The sequence below is a fragment of the Schistocerca gregaria genome, chromosome 2 (assembly GCF_023897955.1).
Source record: "Schistocerca gregaria isolate iqSchGreg1 chromosome 2, iqSchGreg1.2, whole genome shotgun sequence".
NCBI classification, from domain to species: Eukaryota; Metazoa; Arthropoda; class Insecta; order Orthoptera; family Acrididae; genus Schistocerca; species Schistocerca gregaria.
The window spans coordinates 628,990,814-629,012,707 of NC_064921.1; the positions used below are offsets into that span (position 1 = coordinate 628,990,814).

At 35.7% G+C, this 21,894-nt stretch overlaps 1 protein-coding gene across 2 annotated transcripts in view; it reads left to right on the forward strand.

The window, feature by feature from the left end:
• The window catches only part of LOC126334642 (protein brunelleschi), a 249,443-nt gene that overhangs the window by 89,984 nt on the left and 137,565 nt on the right, over positions 1 to 21,894 (forward strand). For both annotated transcript variants that reach the window (XM_049997084.1, XM_049997085.1), the window contains exons 7-9: positions 156 to 288; positions 13,314 to 13,454; positions 17,700 to 17,898. In XM_049997084.1, the coding sequence (XP_049853041.1) occupies positions 156 to 288; positions 13,314 to 13,454; positions 17,700 to 17,898 (473 nt within the window). The remainder of the gene's footprint in view (positions 1 to 155; positions 289 to 13,313; positions 13,455 to 17,699; positions 17,899 to 21,894) is intronic.

Sequence of the window (21,894 nt, forward strand, 5' to 3'; positions counted from 1 at the left end):
TGTTAATTGCCAGCAGTGTACCTACTACTTCTGCTGATGTTCATAATGAGTTCCCACATATTCTATAGATATTTCTACTGTAATGAAGATAGCTTCCATACTGTATTATTTATTTATGGTAGTGTTCTTAAATGTTTCTCATTGCTGTATTGCAGATCGAATTCTTTGTATAGTAATTCATTGCCCAATGGTATTACACCACCTGAAATGCAACAAGATATTCAGAATGTGCTACCACAAGAGGAAATTCCAAAGCGTTACAGAGAGGCTATCATTCATTACAGCAAGGTACAGTGTGTTTTTATGTTGTTTTTCAGTGTAAAACTGTGTGTAAATTGAAAGCACTTCACGAACAGTGGTTATGAATATGGATTCTGTAACCTTATAGGAGAAGGGAAGTTGATGCTCACCATATAGAGGAGATGCAGTGTGGACTGGAGTCCTGTGTGTGTGTGTGTGTGTGTGTGTGTGTGTGTGTGTGTGTGTGTGTGTGTGTGTGAGAGAGAGAGAGAGAGAGAGAGAGAGAGAGAGAGAGAGAGAGAGAGAGAGAGAGAGAGAGAGGAAGGGGGGGGAGGGGGGAGGGGGGAGGAGGCACTCGCGTGCACCTGTATGTGTCTATTGTTGACGAAGGCTGTAGTGGTCGAAAGCTTTAATTGTGAGAGTCTATTTGTTGTACATATCTGCAGCTCAGCATATCTGCTATATCGTGAGTAGCAACATCTCTTCTCGTATATTGTTACATTCCATCCTGGATTTTCCATTGTTTGATTCTGCAACCTTGATACGTATTTCATTGTACGGTAGCTAAAAATATCTATAGCATTTTTGATAGGCATATTTACAAGGACCAATGAAATGAGTGTTTACCATACTCAACATCTGCGACAATTATAATGCTCTGGCAGCACAAAACTTAAATGTTGAGTGCATCTTACATGGAAAAAAAAATCTTCCTTCTCATGAAGGTGAAGTGGGTGACATTATAATTTTGATGGTAGCCCACATAGAATCTACATTCAAGGGTAGCTTTTGCCAAACATAGGGCATTGTTTGATGTTTGGATTAGTTTATGTATGGAGAGAAACTGGGTTGTCAAAGAACAGTATGTCATAGATTTACAATGTTGTGTGTCATAAATTTGTGATATAAAATGAAAGTCTAAGAGGGATTAACAAAAGGCAAATTTATATCTTATCATTAATAATGGGAGGAGATGAATGCAGGTAAGAACTTAGTGACGTTTCCATGTAAAAACTGGGGAAAGGTGGGAGGGAGAAAAGCCGAGAAAACCATTCGCAAAATATGAAGTATACACTAATTGTGACTTCACTGGAAGTATTATATTTATGCTGTCCTGATTCCAAGACTAGCCCAAATTTAGTATTGTAGTTCAAACTAAGGGATCTTCCTCTAGTATACATTTTAATTGTTGTAGTATAAGTTTGTTATTTTAATTGTTCTTTCTGTATAATTTGGTTGGCACCCTTAAACAAGGCACTGAAATTTATGCTTTGCTACATTAAGATTATTTTGTTGTTGTTAACATGGGTGATTGTATACTGTTGTTGTTGTTTCAGTTTTGTGGTATGTGGTGTTTATGTTCCACTAAATCAGAAAGAGTAAATGTCTGTCACAGTATTTGTGAGAACAGAGGGTATTTTTTGTTGAAGTTAATGTTGGTATTTCATATACTATTTCCATTTTGTATTTGTAGTGACACATAGCAGCTGTTTTGAAACTAGTTGTGTAAGATTCTTGTCTTAACTAGCAACTTAAACCATTTCACTTTCCTCCAAGGCTTATACTCAACCTTTGATACAACATGATTTTTAGCAATATATTTATGAATAATTAAGTTCTTTCACTTTTAAGAAATCCTCATAACATACCAATTGCTCACTTCCACAGAATCTGTTAACATATGTTAGCTTCTCTTTTTCTTTAATCATTAATTTCATGGTTTTATCCAAGCAAATTAGGCTTCAGATTTGAGTTACTTGAGATTATTATTTATTGCTTATTTTCTTTGTTTTGAAATTTCTATTAAATATGAATTTTAAGTAATGTCTGTAACATTGATCAGTTCTGCCACTGGTTTTTCTGCTTTTGGCAACAAGGTAATGCCATGAACAAATAATAGGCAATGACATTATTATATATATTTACAGCTTTGTTATTGCATTTGAGAAGTCATAACTTTATCTTGACAAAGTGCCAGAAAAAAAGAAAAAAAAAAAGAAAAAAGCCACCCCCCATCTACACTTCAAGAATTAAGTGAAATAAATTTCCTTGGAGTCTATCCTGAGTCTTGGACATCATATAACACATTAGTCTCCAGATACATGTATTCAAGGCAACTGATCTTCCTGCATTCTTCGTGAATCATTCTGTCAGTTGTCTCTCTATTCTGCAACTTAATTTTCTATAAAGTAATTCCTAAATTTGTCTTATGCTAATCTGTGATTATTTGCAGTTCAAAGAAAATTTTTAAGTTGCTGTAATTCTTATGTTATTCTTTCTCAAAATTCTCTACATCTCACTCATATACAGTAGCACCACATAACCATAACTATTGTCTTGTAAAATAACAAATTTGTTTCTTTTCCAGTTTCATGTTTAGGTATGTTTGAATATACTAAGTGTATTCCAGCATCAGTGTGCAGTGGAATGTATTTCACAGTCATAAAGATGAAAACTGGGTACCTGCTTCAGAATTTGCCATTTAATTGCACTATGTAATTAAAACTGTAATTCCAGATAAAGTTCTTTCTCTCCCTATCTTGTTTCTCCCCACGTACATACTACTTTGAATTACAAGGAGGGTGAGGATGCAAAAGGTCATTTTCCTAAGATGAAAAAAGAGTGGTGGCTTGAAAGACAATCAAATGTCCTGAACTATTAAGTCTGTTTGTGTGTCTCACATCAGTCAACTACACTTAAATGTTTTTCCCTTCTCATTTTTGCCTATTGTTTCAAACACAGTAATTCCATTATCATACCAGTAGTATCTACTCGATATTTCTTCTTGTTTTGTGAGCTCAGAGTACTGCCCCATGATCATCTTTCTTCCATTCCATTCCACTCTACATTTTGTAAAGATTCGCAAGGCATAGTCCATATCAATTCAGGAAGGCGAGGACAAAATGTTACTTTGATAGTCTCGGATGATGTTGAATTTAGCATATGTTAAAATGAAAGACTAAGTAAGGAACACACATTTTTTGCACACACACACACACACACACACACACACACACACACACACACACACACACACACTTATTATTTTGAAGATGCACATTTTGGGAAAAAATTTAAAATGCTGTATCTCTGGAAAAGTTCCAAATATTTTGTTGGTTTTTATTTGAGAGATAATTGCTTTATGATTACAGAGAAATCCTCCATTTGGATTTATCTGTCGAAGTTCTTTCACTATAGCATTCTGAACTTAATTATAATTCGTGGATTTTTTTACCCAAAAATACCAATCTATAAAATTTTGTTTTTCTTTTTCTGTTTATTAGTACCTTATAGTTCTCCATTCCCTGAAAAGGAGAGCTTCCACTTTTATGTGGAACAGGTTTTATAAACATTTGAAATTTTTGGCATACATAAAACCTGTTTTATTATCACATAACAGGCTCATAAAAATCAAAACCTAGCCAGATTTAACATAATTTTAGTTTTGAAAGATGAGTAAGAGACTCATTTCTCAAGCATTTTAAATGGTTCCAAAATGTATGTAATAGGTCCAAAGACTTAAAGGTTTCAATTTATACAACATCTGTGAACTCAATTTTGTACTGAAATTAGCCAGTCAGAGAATTAAAAATCTGTTCCACTGCTTCAGTATCTTCCTTTGGTATAGAGTGATTCCTTCCTGCTGAACCAATAGGAACTGGAGCACTTGCAGTCTTCAAAATATCGTAAACAGAAAGTGAGAACTGATGGTGGTGTTGCTATCCTTCAGCTGGAAACCTATATCCAGCAGCTGGTCCATGTGGTGTCATAAAGTTCACTACAATTTCGTTTTACTCATAACTGATGTCTATAATCATTGTAATCCACCAGCGACAGTCATACACACATGCCACAAATGTCCCCCTACTCAGGTTGTGAATCTGAATATTATCCTGTTGGTTCTAAGGTGTTGACCTAATGAACAAAATTTCTTCTTTCTTGCTCTTTAAAGTGCACACAATATGAGTTCGCTCATCACTTTGAGTCCAGAAATGTCTTCTGAATTCCTTTCACAGGAGTAGTTTGTTTGGACTATCCTTTTTTCTTCATGGAATTCTTCGATTTCCTCTTTGGACAAAAGAATGAGGACTGTGAATGTGTATGATTTCACGACTCTCATAATATCGTCAGCATTCTGAATCACAGATGTATTTGGTCTGGAAAGATCACGTTTTGGAGCACGGTTCTTCAACAGACCCCTTCCCATGACCAATACCACTGTATTCCCAGTCAGCTGGCTCAAGTGACATACTCCATTCAAACAGCTGGTAACAAGTTTTAAAATGACAAGGAGCACCATCAGAAATAGTGATGATCTTCTCTGCCTCTGGTTGCAGTTGATGAATTTTGCGCATTACTAGCAAAGCATGTGCTAAGTCAGCCCTGCGTCATCACTTATAACTTATTTTGAAAATGTGTCAATTCTGTAAAAATTTAAATCTGGTCATTACTCCAATGATACCCTTGTACTTGTGGGAGAGCTACTGACCAGTTCTCAGCAAAATCACTGTGAAACACTAAACATAGTTCTTCAGCCTGTACACACCCTTTCACTTCTGAAATGTGTTGTTGCAATTTCTTCAGATGCTGGTGTGTTACTGCTTTCACTGACCATTTACCAAGTTCATCAATGGAACTGTCAAAGGCAACAGTTTTCTTAATTAGTTTATTTCCTTCCCATGTCGCATATGTAATTTTTGCCGAGTTATATGCTACATCTTCCAATCCAAGTGTCTGTAAATACAGTCCTCCCTTTCCAGGGCAGTCACCACATTCTTGAAACAAACAAGTCTCTCTCTTTACATCACAGACTACTAATGATTTCACATGCCCAACCAAGATGCCATATGTCATGTGCCACAGTAAGTTCTTCAAAGTTACCACACAAAGTTCAAAATTCGCACAGTACACACATAAACAGACATCTCTCGGTGAGTGTGGAACTTCCCACTTAGGTTGTAGTGTATAAAATTTTGATTTTACAATATTGAAGTTGTATAGGTGCTCTAATAAATTGCAAAAGACCTTCAACTGTTACACTTATAATGTCTCTTTTACTGGCACTCTAGTGAGAACAGCCCCATTTAACTCCCAGGTAAAATGACTGCAGTAGTTGCAGTTGAGCTGCTTCCGAAGGATGATTATAATAGAGATCTGGTTTTCCAAAGAGTCTTGCACCATGTCGCTGTAGGATGCACAATATTCAACAGCTGAATTGTGAAAAATTCTTGGCAAAGAGGAACAAGAGTATTTTGGTTCATTTTCTTCTGAAGATGGATTGTCTACTTTGAAGAGTGTGGTCAGTTTTGCTGTAATTGTTCTGAACCTTAACAAACTGGGTTTTTTGTTTGTCTTATGTATCACTCTTTTATGGATATGCAAATAGTCAGCACACGTCACTCATTTCAAACAGTCCTTTTCACAAAACAGACTGCAAGTGTGTCAAATGGTAAATTCCTCACGAAAACTCAGAACTCGCTGGCTGGCATCATATTTCTTAGAAGCCTCTTCAGTAAACAAATTAGCACAGAACAACAACAATACAGAAACCTGTAATGAACAACCACGACAAAGAAACTGATAAGAAACTACAACAAAGTTTAAGAAATAACAGGAACAAAGTTCGTGAAAAGAAATAACTGGAACAAAGTTCGTGAAAAGAAATAACTGGAACAAAGTTCGTGAAAAGAAATAACTGGAACAAAGTTCGTGAAAAGAAATAACTTTAACAAAGAACGTGAAAAGAAATAACTGCAACAAAGAACGTGAAAAGAAATAACTGCAACAAAGAATGTGAAAAGAAATAACTGCAACAAAGAATGTGAAAAGAAATAACTGCAACAAAGAATGTGAAAAGAAATAACTGCAACAAAGAACATGAAAAGAAATAACTGCAACAAAGACATTAGAAATAAACATTGTAACAAAGAAATTAGTAAGAAACAACTTAGGTGAAGACATGCATTACCTTTGAAAGCTATATATATAAAATGAAACCGGTTGAATTTAAAAGTGGAAGCTCTCCTTTACAGAGGATATAGTACTACATGGCACTAATAGAAAAATCTAACTTTTCTGCATTGGCATTTTTTTCTGTATATTATTAAAAAAATTCAAAAGGTGACAGTAAAAGAACTTTGACGGATATGTCCAAACAGAGGATACCATTGTAACCACAAAGCAATTATCTTTCAAATAAAATGACTGTAACAAAATATCTAAAACTGTCCCAGAGATACCGTGTTTTAAAAATATTCCCAAAATTTGATTCTTTGTAATGGTGTTCATAGTGTCATCTTTGGAGGTCTGTATCTTGGGGCAGGAATTTTTTTTTGGAGAAAACAAAACATACTGTTTATTACTTACTCCCAAATTTTAACATACACTAAATTCAATAACATCCAAGACTATGAACGTAACTCCCCTGCCTGAAGTAATACGGATTATGCCACAATAATATAGGTCATCATTTGTCTGTTGTGGATTTACAAAATTGTCCACATACAAAATACTACAAAATCTATAGTCTTGAAGAGTCTTTGCCCTATTCTCGAAGTTCCTACCCCCACCCCAACCCCACCCCACCTAACCTACCCCCCCTGTTTTCCAAGCAAACAGATGTTAAAAATTTTAGACACACAGCAGTCATTTATCACCTCTCTTCTAAACATAATTGCCATTGCCAGTCATTTTACTCAGTGAAATATAGATTGTAACATCTGTGTTCTGTAACTTAGTCTGTTGTTCTGTGTGCTCATTTTGGAAGTTTCACTCTATTACTTAGGTGTTAAAGGCAATGTTGGCTGTGTTCAACAAATCAGCTGGTTACATTGAAGTTTATTGCACTGGTATCATAATTATGTCACATGTGAAGTATTTCAATTACTAGATATTTTATTAGAAACCTTCATGGTGTTGACTTGGCTCTCCCACAAGCTTGTGCTTGTTAATTATTTGAAGATATTAAATATAATTTTACCATTTTGAGTTAAACTCATTAATATTGTTGTTCTTCCATCAGAATGTATTATTAATAACAGATTCCAGAGGAGAATTAATATATTGCAAGGCTAAAGTGTGTGTTTATAATTGTTTTAAAAAATACCTAAAACATGGTTGTGTTTGAAAAAATCACACACGCAGAGTTCCAGTTAATTTCCTATTTTTACCAAGGAAAACAGCTAATTCTGATATCTGTAGTGAAATAAAATGTTAGATCATTCACATGCTGAGAAGGTACCATATGAACAAAGCTCCTGAAATCTGTGATGGGATTTTTAGGATGTAACTATCAAGGCACATGAATTTTCTTATTTCCTCCCCCCCCCCCTCCCTCCCCCCCCCCCCCCCCGCCTCTCTCTCTCTCTCTCTCTCTCTCTCTCTCTCTCTCTCTCTCTCTCTCTCTCTCTCGTCACCCCTACCACTCCCCACACTCCACCTTCTACATGCTTCCTAAAGTCCATAAACCCAACCACCTAGGATGCCTCATTGTGGCTGGTTACTTTGTCCCCACTTAGAGAACATCTGCTCTCATAGACCAACACCTTCAATCGATTACCTGCAACCTACCCTCCTACATAAAAGATACCAACCATTTCCTCCACTGACACTCCACTGTTTCTGTTACTACCTGATCATCACTATTGATGTCACCTCTCTTTACACTAACATCCCCAATGCCTATGGCCTTGCTGCTATTGAACACAACCTTTCTCAACACCTACAGATTCCAAACTACAACCTCTTTCCTGGTCTGTTCCACATGTTAGTGGCGGCTGAATAAATAATATTCCAGGCTGACAACCTGGTCTTACTTTGAGAATTCAGGGATGACCTTTGGTTCCCTACAATTTACAGCTTCAAGTCGCAATATGGAAAGTTCGCACAATGGATGCTCTACCCGAGGTGGTAACTCTGATGAGGAATCCACCATTACATCATGTAATGCAATGGGATCTAGGATTCTGGGGAGTCCCAACATTTGCAGTGAAGAAAAGATGAAATATATAGAAAAGCCTTCCAAGTTTTAGTTCAAGAAGAAGTACTACTTTGGAACCTTAAATGTAAATTCTCTTCTGAAAACTGGGAAACAAAAGGAATTAGAATTATTTCTGCAGAAGAATGATATACAGATTATAGTAGTTCAGGAAACACGATTCTTAGATGAGGATGTAGTTGATACACAACATTATAGAATCTGTAAAGGGAAACCAGCAGTGAGAATAACGGAAAACATGCCGATGTTTGGAACAGCATGTTATGTAAAGAAAAAAATTATGGATAGTGTAACAGAATTTAGATCAAATTCAGAAAGGATATCCATGTTAACAATGAAGTGCAAGAATAAAAGTTGCACCTTCATAAACTGTCATGCACCTATAAATGCTGACAATAGAAGAAATCTGGAGAAAGTAAGCAAATTCTGGGATTTTTTAGAATCTGAAATTTCTATCATACCTAAAAAGAACGTTAAAATATTTCTTGGTGACTTCAATGTGCAAATTGGTAGGGAAAAGAAATTTAGAATTATTGTAGGTGAATATTCAGCACACTCAAGAACAGACAGAAATGATGAAAGACTAATCAATGTGTGTAAAATGTTCCAGTTAAAACTCATGTCCACACATTTCTGCAAACTGCTAAGAAAAGCCAAAATCTGGAGACATCCAAATCCAAACCTAGGCGAATTTCAAGTGGATCACATAGCCATATCTAAAAGGAGCATTACGGAAATTATGAATTTTAAAATAGTCAGAAATGGGGAATTCGATTAAGATCATTATCTCTCTAAGATTAAAATAAAATTTCTCCCATCTAAACCAAAAAAGGCGACCAAGAAAGTGATCAGATACAACACCACTACGGCTAATATTACAAGAGAAAATATAGAAAAATTTAGAGAAGAAATTGAGATAAGTAAAGAAGGTGATCGGCGTGATCTGCAGATGAAAATAACTCTCGGAGCAGAGAAAACTTTAGGATTAGCCAAGAATAAAAAGAAGACATGGTGGAATGAGGAGTGTGAAGAATCACTAATACAAAGAGCTCAGAAATGGAGAAAATGGAGACGTTTGAAAAAAGAGGAAGACCTTGAACAATTCAGACAAAAAAGAATAGAAACATCCAAAATAATCCAGAAAATCAAAAGGAACTTTGAAAATTGTCAGCTTACTGAAATAGAAGAAAATTTCACCAAAAATAATTCGAGAAATTTTTACCAAACCTTTAAACACATACTTAAAGGATATCAGGCACCAAGTATTTGTTTCAAAGATGAAAATGGCAAAATAGGATTAAATAATAAAGAAAATTGTGAAATTTTAGCAAATTTTTTTGAAAAGTTGTAAAACTGTCCAGTTCCAATAGATAAATTTGAATTGCCAGTGACACCTCAAAATCTAGAGGAAGATTTCCCACCAACAGAGCTAGAAATTCACAAAGCCATCAAAACACTCAAAAACAATAAAGCAAGTGGTGAAGACTCCATTACAGCAGAATTATTGAAGTGGTCAGAACCAAAAATCATAAAGGATCTACAGCTGCTATTTGAGAACATTTGGAAAACTGAAAAGATTCCAGTTGAATGGAAAATAGCATTAATCCACCTGCTACATAAAAAGGGAGACAAACAAAATGTCAGTACAGAGGAGTGTCACTTCTGCCAGTGGCATACAAAAATTCTCCTCAACAGAGTGGTAGATACTTCAGACAAACACCTAGGAGAACATCAGGGTGGTTTTCAAAAGGGAAGGTCCTGTGCAGAACAAATTTTTAACTTGAAGTCAATAATTCACCGTAGAATGTTAACCAGCAAACCAATACTAGTGTCTGTCATAGATTTCAAGAAAGCATTTGATTGCATAGACAGAGAAACGATAGATAAGGTCATTGGAGAATATGGTGTTAAATCAAAACTAGGAAACATAATTCATGAAACACTAACAGGTACAGTATCTAAAGTCAAATTTATGGGAGATGTATCTCAGCCTTTTGAAATAAAAACTAGTGTTAGAAAAGGTGATGGTTTATCACATTTACTGTTTAACTGTGTTCTAGAAAAAATCTGGAATTCAGAGCTAAAAAATCACAAAATTGAATTAATAACTCTGGGAAGAAAAACAAATGGAATTAAGGTAAACTGCTTCGCTTTTGCGGATGATTTTACAATACTTTCAGAAAACCTGACAGAAGCAGTTACTCAAATATTCGCTCTGAAAAAATTAGCAAACAGAACTGGTCTCAAAATTTCACCTGAAAAAACAAAATTCATGACAAATATAAAAAATGCACCAAAATGCATTGAAAAGCAAATAGGTAAAATAGAGTGGGTAAATAAATTTAAATATCTTGGAGAAACTATACAACAGAATGGACTAGAAAAATCTGCAGTAGATGTAAGAATTAACAAAATGGAAAGAGCATATGGTTTGACCAAAAATATTTACAATAAGAAATGTATATTTAGAAAAACAAAACTAAAACACTACACCAGAGTGGTACAACCACAATGTTTATATAGATCTGAATGCCTAACAGTGAACTATAAGATGGACAAACTAGAGGTACTGGAAAGAAGGATTATTAGAAAAATAATGGGTGCAATGAAAACTGCAGATGGTTGGAAAATAAGAAGTAATGAGGAGATCTACAAAAATATAGAGAAAATATCTGGAGTAATGGCCAAATGAAGATTAACCTTTTTTGGAAATCTCTACCGAATGGATGGAAATAGACTAACAAAACAAATACTCCTATATTTCTGGAAGAAAAAAATCGACAATAGCATGTATTACAGAAGTAAGAAAAGATCTTGAAAGAAACAACATCAACAAATCAGAAATAGCAGAAAGAAACTATTTTAAAAACAAAATACTAAATTGGGAAGGCTTTCAAAGCAGAAGAAATAAAAAATCTGGAACAACATGGACAGAAGAAAGGAAGATGCTTCATGGGGGAGAACATGAGGGAATACTGGAAAAATAGGAAACAATAACAAAGGAAGAAGAGGAACTGAAGTTGTTAACGGGATCCTAGTTGAGCAATACGATTGTAAAAAAAAAAAAAAGTGGGGCCATTGAATGTATAGGTAGAAAAGTACTTCTGAGTGTCAAAAGCTATGTTTAACTAAATATTACATTATGATAAACATGAGTAGCAACAATTTGAGTCATTACTTATTTAAAACAATTGAGAATTATGCACACATACAGTGAATTTACACAATTACTAATCTTACCAAGAGGCATACAAATAGCATGTTCTCATCCCCTCAAGTTAGAAATTTGAAAACACACTCGCTGGCCATGAGCATCTGAATTTGCCCTTGTCAGTTGTAGTCTTGTGCAGTGACCCACATGTGGAGTGAAGAAATCACCCAAGTACTTTGCTAGTTTGAATGTTAGTAAATCAGTCATGGATGCAGTGAGGTTTAGGGGTGCCCTTGACTGCTGACAGTGGTGGTCATGAGAATGTGTGATAACAAGAGGACTGCACTCCAGATGGCCATGTGGCACTACTGAGAGGGAAGGTGGCTCTGGCACTTTTTCCTGCATCTGTGGCAGCAATTTGATCAGCAGTGGGCACCTCAGTGACAGACTGAACTGTTAAGTATTGGTCACTTCAAGGACAGCTCTGAGCCAAATGTCTTGTAAAGTGCATTCCTCTGATCCCAAACCACTGCCATTTGCAACTTCATTGGTGTCAAGTGCAAACTCTTTGGAGGGCAGGGTTCAGGTCTGTCATGTTTTTTGATGGAAAGCTGGTTCTGCCTTGATGTCAGTGATGCCCTCATGTTGATTAGGAGGATGTCAGTTTAGGGCGTGCAACCGGCATGTTTGCTTGCTAGACACACTGGGCCTACTACACATGGAGGTATGGTTCGGGCTGCAGTTTCGTATAACAGCAGGAGCACTCTTGTGGCTATCACACACGCCCAGACTGCGGATTTGTACATGGGCGTGGTGATTCAGCTTATTGTGCTGCCATACATGAAAAGCATTCTAGGGAGTGTTTCCCAACAGGATAATGCTTGCCCACAAACTGCAGTTGTAACACAACCTGCCCTGCAATGTGTCGACATGTTGTCTTGGCCTGCTCTACCACCAAATCTGTCTCCGATCAAGCATACATGGGACACCATCAGTCAACAACTCCAGTGTTATCAACAAAGAGCATTCACCGTCCCTCTATTGACCGACCAAGTACAAGAGGCATGGAACCCCATCATACAAACTGACATGTGGTACCTGACCAACACAATGCATTCACATTTGCATGCTTGCATTCAACATTCCGGTTGTTACACCGGCTATTAATGTACCAGCATTTCACATTTGCAATGGCTTATATTGCATTACTATTAACCTGTGATCTTGCAATGTTAATCACTTAAATATGTTACCTAGATCAAAGTATTCCTGAAATTTCACTTACTCTTTGTTAATTATTTTTGCCTTTTTTCCAGTGAATGTTCAGAGTTCAGTAAACTGTCATGGTACACGCAAATCTGGTTGACCTTAGATTATTTGATTGATGAGTTATTTCACAGTCTCACAATTGTTGGCATTACACGCTGTTCTCATCAATGTGTGTCTTGTACTTCATGACACACGCAGCTCTAAAATTTCTCCACCTGGTGTCCACAAAACCACAGAAGTGCCATTAGTGCTCTCACAATACACTTTCATTACAAAAGTATGTGGAGTATTCACAAACTTAACTGTTTAAGAAATACTACACTCACATACCACACCACACCACCCCTTCCCTGGCCTAGAAGCTAACAAGGTACCTATTTGGAACTTTATCTGTGACAGCAAGAAGCCAAATGTGGTACAGGCAACCTAAGTATCTTTTTTACAATGATTAATACATTTCATGGGACATGTATGTATGTGAGAACAATAAATTGTTATTTTGTGAACAAATTTGTCTGACCATGACATACTGATATATTGGTATCTGCTACATCTGAAATCTAAAATCTGTGGTTTCAGTTACTAATTATTCAAATAGTGCACTTCTCTGTACCATATTATGTCATTTTAAATATTTTATTTTCTTCTTCTTTTCAGTATCAAAACGCTGGTGTTATTGAAACTGAAGCATGCTTTAAAGCAGCTAGAGTAGCTGTTGAACAAGGATATACGTTGCAAGCTGCATCGTTCCTCCAAAATGTCATTTTTATTAACTTACCATTAAATGAGCAAGAAAAGGTATTACTATGCAAGAGAACACATTTTTATAAGATAAATTGCGTGTCAGTAATTATGTAGATGTAACCACCTGCTAGTGAGTATATACAGTAGTTACGTATCATTGAATGCAATACATAAAAAAAATTCACAAAAATCGTTGTCATTATTTGTATGGTCATTTTACAGTCTTATGCAAGGACTTTATTTATAAATTATTAGATACATGTCACAAATACATAATATAAATAAATAAACAAATAAACACTCAAAAATTTTATGACTGAATATTTAGGTCTCTCTCAGTCCACAGATGCTAGCGTCACCAAATGCAGTTCACTGAGCTCACCAGCAAATTTTAATGATAAACACTCTTCACTTAGGCACTCCATAGTTTCCTGGGAAGACCAAATCCATTCCCACATTTAATAGGACAAGTAATAATGTGATAATTTTCTGGAGGAAACTTTTGCCAGACCTCTTTCCATTCTTAGCACAAATCGCATACAAACCGCACATTTTGTACAGACCAGGGTGGTATTCTGGATTTAAATCTGCAGACAGGTGTATTCTATAGCTGATTACACAGAAGTTAGTTCTGATGAGTAATACACTTTTGGAACTCTTATACATGCTGCTTCTCATCTAATGGATGGTGGTGCAATATTACAAAATACAGACAGCCACAGAAATGGCACTGATTTAGTAGTGCCACTTTTTAGTCTCATTGCATTATTTAGTTTACTATTGAACATGGTCACTACAAAAATTGCTGAAATCATACAGAAACCTTGAGACATTTTTAGGTGAAATGTTACATGAATACTTAACAACAGTTTAAATTTTCAAAATCTTGCCATTGACTTCAGTATACTTATTAGATCTCAACTTTGAGTGTGGTTGCTATTATGGTGTCTTGAGATGCATTTGAGAGGGTAACGTGTGTAGTGTATATCTAGTTTGTTTTGGAGCATTCAATCCATCTGTCAGGGAGTGGCAAATTTTGAGTCTCATGATGATGGAATCTTCAGGGGCTGTGCTGTGCTAAAATAACGTATCTTGTAGCGAATGGGACTTCTTCCAACAACTGTTACAGCTTTGTACATAAGACTAATAAAATGATTTGAGAAAATATCAGGTACACTTATCTGTTTGCATATCACTCCACATGACAGATTTACTAAGTACTGTGTTGAAAAACCAACTATTGGGCTGTACCAGTTTAATTTAATTTACTTTGTAATTGGTGTATTGAGAAATAAGTGCAGCAACCAATAACTTTATAAACTATTTATTCTATTCATTATTGATTTCTACCAGCAAAGCTAAATTTCATGTGGGGTACATTCTCCAAACTGCAATTTTTGTAATGGAGGCCATCTTATCAAACTTGAGTTAACAAAAAGATATTTTGGTACGCATTCTCACACTTCGGTGATGCAGGTGGTGCACAATTCAGTAATGGATTGTTGAACCTCCCAAAAATATGGCAGGAAATGTTACTTGTGGTGCAATAATAGTTAGGTACGTGGCATTTTTACCTTGGATGCAGCTTTGAATACACACACACACACACACACACACACACACACACACACACTCTCTCTCTCTCTCTCTCTCTCTCTCTCTCTCTCTCTCTCTCTCTCTCTCTACATGTATCACGTAGCTAACCTTTTGATTTATGGATACTGAAGTACTTCATTTCATTTCGCTTACGTCAGACAGCATGTTACAGTCTTCCAATCACAGATGATTTACACAGAATTATTAAAGCTGCAAAGATATTATTCCTTATGGATTATTTTTTATGACCTGTATATTGGAATTAGATTTTTTGGTTGGGAATAGAGGTCATTGTAGTATGGCATTTGAAAAGAATATAAAACTTTAGGTGTGATTCTTATTAATTCTTAACATTTTCTTGGGCAATGTATTTTTACCAGTTAAAAAAAAAATAGTCTTAATATGTTCAGGTTTTAAATTGATGATGCTTTCCTTAATACCAATATGTCATCATTCTCTTAGCACTTTATTTTTGAGAAATGTGTTGTTAGCCAGCTCATGTCAGTAATTAAGAATGTAATTGAGGGAATGGGTCCTGTGAATAAATATTTCTATTTCTTTCACCAGCTAATGTGATTTTAGGATACTGCTACATGAGAATCTTCAGAAAATAGATTTATGCCTGTGAATTTCTGGGTTCCAGGCTGTCCTCTGTATTTATTTAATTTTCAGTTATTTTAGAAAAAATTCAGTAACTTGGCTCATCAGATATGTGGTTGTAAACAGTGAAGTTTCTTTTTCTTTAAAAAAGAAAAAAAAAGGGGGGGCAAGTTAGGTTGGACTAAGGATTCATTCCACAGACCCATATTGAGCAGATCCATGGATGTGGAGCATAAAAATGTAGCAGAAAAATATAGGTTTCAAGTTTTTTATAAGAATTAATGACTGAAGTTCTCATTCATTCCCATGAACCATAGTGAAGTCAACCTCAGCTATGTGCACTGTTAAAAACTAGAAATTGTTTATCTTTATATAGTTCTGCAGTAACAGTCACAGACATAAGTCACAATCAAAAGTATGTTTTGGTGACAACTGTCTGGAATCATAACATTAATTAGCCCTTCTTCCTGCTCGGGTTGGTCAAAAAATGATGTGCAAACTCGCTGCTGCTAACTTTGGTGTGAGACAGTTCCTCAAGTATTATGTGTGGGTTGCCGCAAAAGCTATATAAAGGTGAATAATGGGAATGGGTTACTTGGAACCATGTCTTATATTAGGCATTTGGGGACATATTATTTGTACGTTGGAATTCATTCATCTGGCCTCTCATACATTTTTTTTTTTTTTTTTTTTTTTTTTAAGGCAAAACTGTGGATAAGAAGATATCATGAGGAAGGAAACAGGACTTCATACTTATGAAAAAGCAAAGTAGGAAGCCCTGAAGCAATTGTTAGAGACCAAAGCCATCATGTTAAATGCAAATGTTCAGAATGATTCCATGTTCCTGGAAAAGTGGGCAGAAATCTTTATCTTCTCGAGAGTGTAATTACTTTCAACATTTACAGTACTTGGTGGTAAAGTTCAATGAAATTCTTATTTTTGTTCTGGAGAGGAGGGCAGACTATCTTTATGAAGGTATGATGACAGTCAGTGCTCTCCAAACCAGATTGCTTCCACAACATACTGTGGAAGTATAAGCTCGATTGTTTGGAGCTGGATGACTACTGCAGCTGGAGAGAAGGAATTAGTCCAAGTTTCATGACATAAAAATTGACTTGGTGTGTGAATAAGTTTCTTGAATGTTCTGTTTGCATTATGCCATGGTCAAATGTTAGAGATGTAGGCAATGGATTGAAAATGAACACAAATGTTCAAAACTAGTCACTGTTAAAGATTATATGCAATTGTGATGGGATAGCAAATAAATAATATATTTTCTGTTTTTTCTCCATTCAGACATTTTGAACTGATGAAGCATATTCACTAGCAACAGAGCACAATAATAATTACACACTGAATTTTGTAGCTTCAAATTTCTTTTGAAGGAAAACCACTTTTAGTTTATCTTTGAACATATTGATTTTCCTGTACATATTATCTGATGGTATATAGTTTGAACACTCATCAAAAACTTATGATCGTACATAAAACTACTATGATACTAGTATTTTGTAAATGCAGCCATGGACACGTATTAATGTAGAAAGAGGGCAGCTAGTAATGCTGTTACAATAGCAGAAGACGAATTTCTGTGAAACCCGCTGTCCTTCTAGGCTAACACGCACAGATGAACTGGAATGACAAGTTATGATGAGCACCTTAATGTCAGTAATACAACCAGACTGACTCATATAAAAGTTGATTGTCACGATGAACATGAATCATCCCCTTTAAAACTTGGATGATCAGCAGAGGAGGTCACTGCATTTGAGAAAAAAAGGGTAATCAGAAGTTAAAAACTACACATTCCCATCTCAGATAATCAGAAATTCAGATAACTTGTTCTCATGTAATTGGAATTGGGACTGTACTATGTATTTATCACTTTCACTTTTAAGTTATATATTTTATGTATAAGGATTTCCTATATTCATCCGATTAACTGATTCAGCTACTACATAAAATAAAGCACAGTGGTCAAAATATTTTGGTGGTAATAGTTCACCTCCTTCCTTTACGTTAATTGCTGTTATGCTTATTTGTTATCACAGATGATATGATTTTTGTGTTTGATAAGTAGCTTTATTTTGCTCTCTCTTTCAGATTCAGAGATTCACAAATTTATCAGAGTTGTACACACAGATAGGATTCCACAGGAAAGCGGCTTTCTGCAAGAGGTTAGCTGCAACGAGATACGTATCTGCTCAGAATCCTCAACCAAATTGGTCTCAGTGCTATCATTTAATGTTGCAAGCGTTATCTGGCCACAAACTTAGTCTGGATCCTACTGATTTCCCTAAAGGTATGAATAATATTGTAAATTAGCATAATTTTATATAAATAATCAGCAATTAACAATTAATTATATCCAGAATGACATTTTCACTCAGCAATGGAGTGTGTGCTGATATGAAACTTCCTGGGAGATTAAAACTTGTGCAGGATAAAGACTCAAATTTTGGGCCTTTGCCTATTGCGGGCAAGTGCTCTACCATCTGAGCTACCCAAGCATGACTCACGTCCCATCCTCACAGCTTCCATTCTGCCAGTACCTCATCTCCTACCTTCCAAACTTCACAGAAACTCTTCTGCGAACCTTGCAGAATTAGATGGCAGAGCACTTGTCTGCAAAAGGCGAAGGTCCCAAGTTTGAGTCTCGTTCTGGCACACAGTTTTAATCTTCCAGAAAGTTTCATATCCGTGCCCATTCTGCTGCAGTACGAAAATTTCATTCTACAAACATCTCCGAGGCTGTGGCCAAGCCATGTCTCTGCAATATCCTTTCTTTCAGGAGTGCTAGTTCTGCAAGGTTCGCAGAAGAGCTTCTTTGAAGTTTGGAAGGCAGGAGATGAGGTAATGGTAGAATTGAAGCTGTGAGCATGGGGCGTGAGTTGTGCTTGGGTAGCTCAGATTGTAGAGCAGTTGCCCATGAAAGGCAAAGGTTCCAAGTTAGAGTCTCGGTCCAGCACACAGTTTTAATCTCCCAGGAAGTTTCAATTGATAATATTCTATTGTATTTTACATTTTTTTACAGTTTTAGGCATCAAAAAGTTCTTTATGTTAAATGATGTCCAGTGAACAGCAAATCTTTGATCTGATGGGTGTGCCTTATACAGAGTCAATCAACCCAGCTACTGTCTTTAATTATTTCTATAATCATAGATGTATCAAAATATGGAAATGGATGAGTATTTAGCTGTGTGGTTTAATGATATTATTGTTTTGTCAACTGAGATATTTTGCACCATGTATTTCTTTCAGTGGCAATCAGAAGCTTTTGAAAAATAAGGGCATAACGAAGTTACACTTACTATTGTTTTCACTGTAACTTTTCACAATTGGACCGTGTACTTAGAACATTCATCACCCCTTTTTTAGCAAAAAGTTTCACTTCTAACATCACATCACTATACTCCTCTTATCCAGAACTTTTGAATGATACTAAAATGTATTGTGTTCTATTAAAAATAATTGTTGCAATTTGTCAATTTTGATTCTCTTTGTATATTTTGCATTATTATGTCTATACTAATCTTGCTGTCAGTGGAGAGAAATAAAGAACTGGATTCTGTCTTCAGTAGAATAATAATCTTGTTATGCATTGCTAGTTACTTATAAATCTGCTCTCTCTCTCTCTGTTGAGGATGTTATTAAAAAAAGTTAAATTCTACTCGTGAAGATTTTCCACGTAAAAAATCACACTTCTGCTACGTTAGTTAAAACGTGAAGCAAGCGCACAATATGTCATTGCACCACTGACAATTAAAGGGCTTTATGAATTCTATGACAAAAAGGCATTATGTTTGAACACAGAGTATGTTCTAAGATTCTACAACAAACCAATGTCAAGGATATTGGACAGTAGTTTAGTGGGTCACTTCTACTACCCTTCTTGTAGATGGGTGTGACCTGTGTCTTTTTCCAAGAACTAGACATGGTTTTTTTGTTCAAGGGATCTAGGATATATTATAGGGAAAAGGGCCTAACTTAGCTACAAATTCAGTATAGAATCTGACAGAGATAATGCGTTACACAGTATGTAATAAGGGCGTGAGAACTGAGCAGGTTATAATGGCGAAGTAGCTTATTTCATTAGCAGCTGTAGAAAATTTACAACTAATTATTCAAGAAATGAGAAAACACTTAAAGCCAAAAAATTGTTTAAGTTTTCAGAATAGAAGCAAAAATCTTGTGACTTCACCAATATTGAGGGAAACACGATGAAATAGAAGATAGGTGAGGATGTTTGGGTTAATCCTCTCTGTAGTCACTGGTAGATGTAACACTGTGAACAGGTCTGCACCCCCAATCATTCGTTCAGTTAGTAGCTCCCCTGTAAACATGTGGGGTTGTTGTGATTATATTAAATTCTGTCCCACCCTTGGAGGTTTGATGTTAAACATCAACTGTTTTAATCTTAGATTCCATGTACTTAAAATAAGCGAAAGGCAACAACTCACATGTAGCATAATGACATGTAGCACGTAGAGGTGCATAATGGAACACAGTGTTCACTTGTTTTTTCTGCTGTGAGCATGGTAGTGTGCATTTGGTTGTCAGTGTGGTTGTGGGTGTGAATGTATATACTCTATGCTAGAAAAGAACCAGAGCTTGAAAACTTATGAACACTTTTTTGTGTTACATTTGTGTTTGCACCAAACATCAGTCTGCTATAGGTGAATGGTTGCCTTTCCCTTTTTTACGTATTGTTCCATCCAGGACTTTCTATTAATTTTCATGTATGTGTTTATTTTACAACCATTCAAAAAAAAAAAAAAAAAAGCTCCTGCCTATTACAGTGAATACAATAAAAGATGCAAATTAAAATTTATAGTGTTTATCTTATTCTGCATCATTTTCTGTATGCCAGTGAAGATCTAACTTGCTTATGGGTAATTATCTGTACTCTTTTTCATTTTATTCTTAGCTAATGTTATGGTATCAATGAAGAGATAATTAGCATCATAATATTTTCTGATTTTGCATACCATACTTAATCTTATGGACCAGGATATCTGCCAAATCATCTACAACTGAGAAACTTTCTACATGCAATAAAAATTGTTGGTTTTCAGTGTAATGTTTCCAGATGGTTTTTTGTCATTTGTAGTTACATTTTGTTGTCATCTGTCTTATACTAACTGGAAACATCTTTATTTCATCATCACTATATACTGTACTCCATTACAAACACAAATGATGATGTCATAAAGTACAACCTGTAGCACCATACTTTAATTTATAAATCAGTAGTTCAGTTGTTGAAAAAAAAATCTTTTAAATGACTACTACCCAAGACTCAGTTAATGCATTGTCAGAAAGAAGTTTCTGCACAGATGTTTCACTTTCTAACTTAATCTCTCAATCATTTCACTATTATCCAGCCATAGTGTGGATAAGACTATGATGGACCCTCACATGATTTGTTAGGAATTTATATGGTATTTTGTGCTTTTTTGGTTAGATAGTGCTCCCATTTATTTTTTATTGTATTAAGTATACTGAATTATAATTATTATTACATTATCTGTATAACTGACATTACATTCCTCAATGTCTAGCTGTTAGTAACCTATAACCCTGTCAGGAAAAGAGGATGTTACATATTACATGGAGAACTATGTGTGAGCTTGCTTTGTGAAAAATGGATGGCAAATTTGAGTGATGCCAAATAAATTTGGAACTAATACCTCTTCTACATTGATGAGCCAGTACATTAAGATGACCTGATTTAAAGCATGTTCGTCCACCTTTTGATGCAATAGAGCAGAGATTGTGTTGGGACGGGTTCAACTAGTAGGACTGGTGGGTTTCCAGAGGTGTGTGGCACCAGATATGTGCGTAGGCTGCACAATTCCCATAAATTACAAGCCATTGGTTTGTAGGCATGGATCTGATGCCTGATAGAGCCCAAGATATATTCCATCGTGTTCAGATGAGGCAAATTTGGTCTCCAAGATACGAGTTCACTGTTGTGCTCCTTCAGCCACTGTAGCCTTGTGACATCGGCAGTTATCATGGTGGGAGATGAAATCAGTGATGGGGAAATTATCAGCCATGAAGTGATGCAGGTGGCCCCCAATAATTTCACATGATCTGCAGCTGTTATTACCACAGGTCCCATGGAAGCTGAGGTGAATGCCACCCATAATGTAATACAGTAAAACTTCGTTAACACGAACCCGAAGGGACCAAAAAATCAGAAGTTTGTGTTAAAAAAATTCGTGTTAAGTGAAAAACACAGATTTTAATAAGTATACATGTACAGCAGTACACTGATGTGTAATACACTACACTA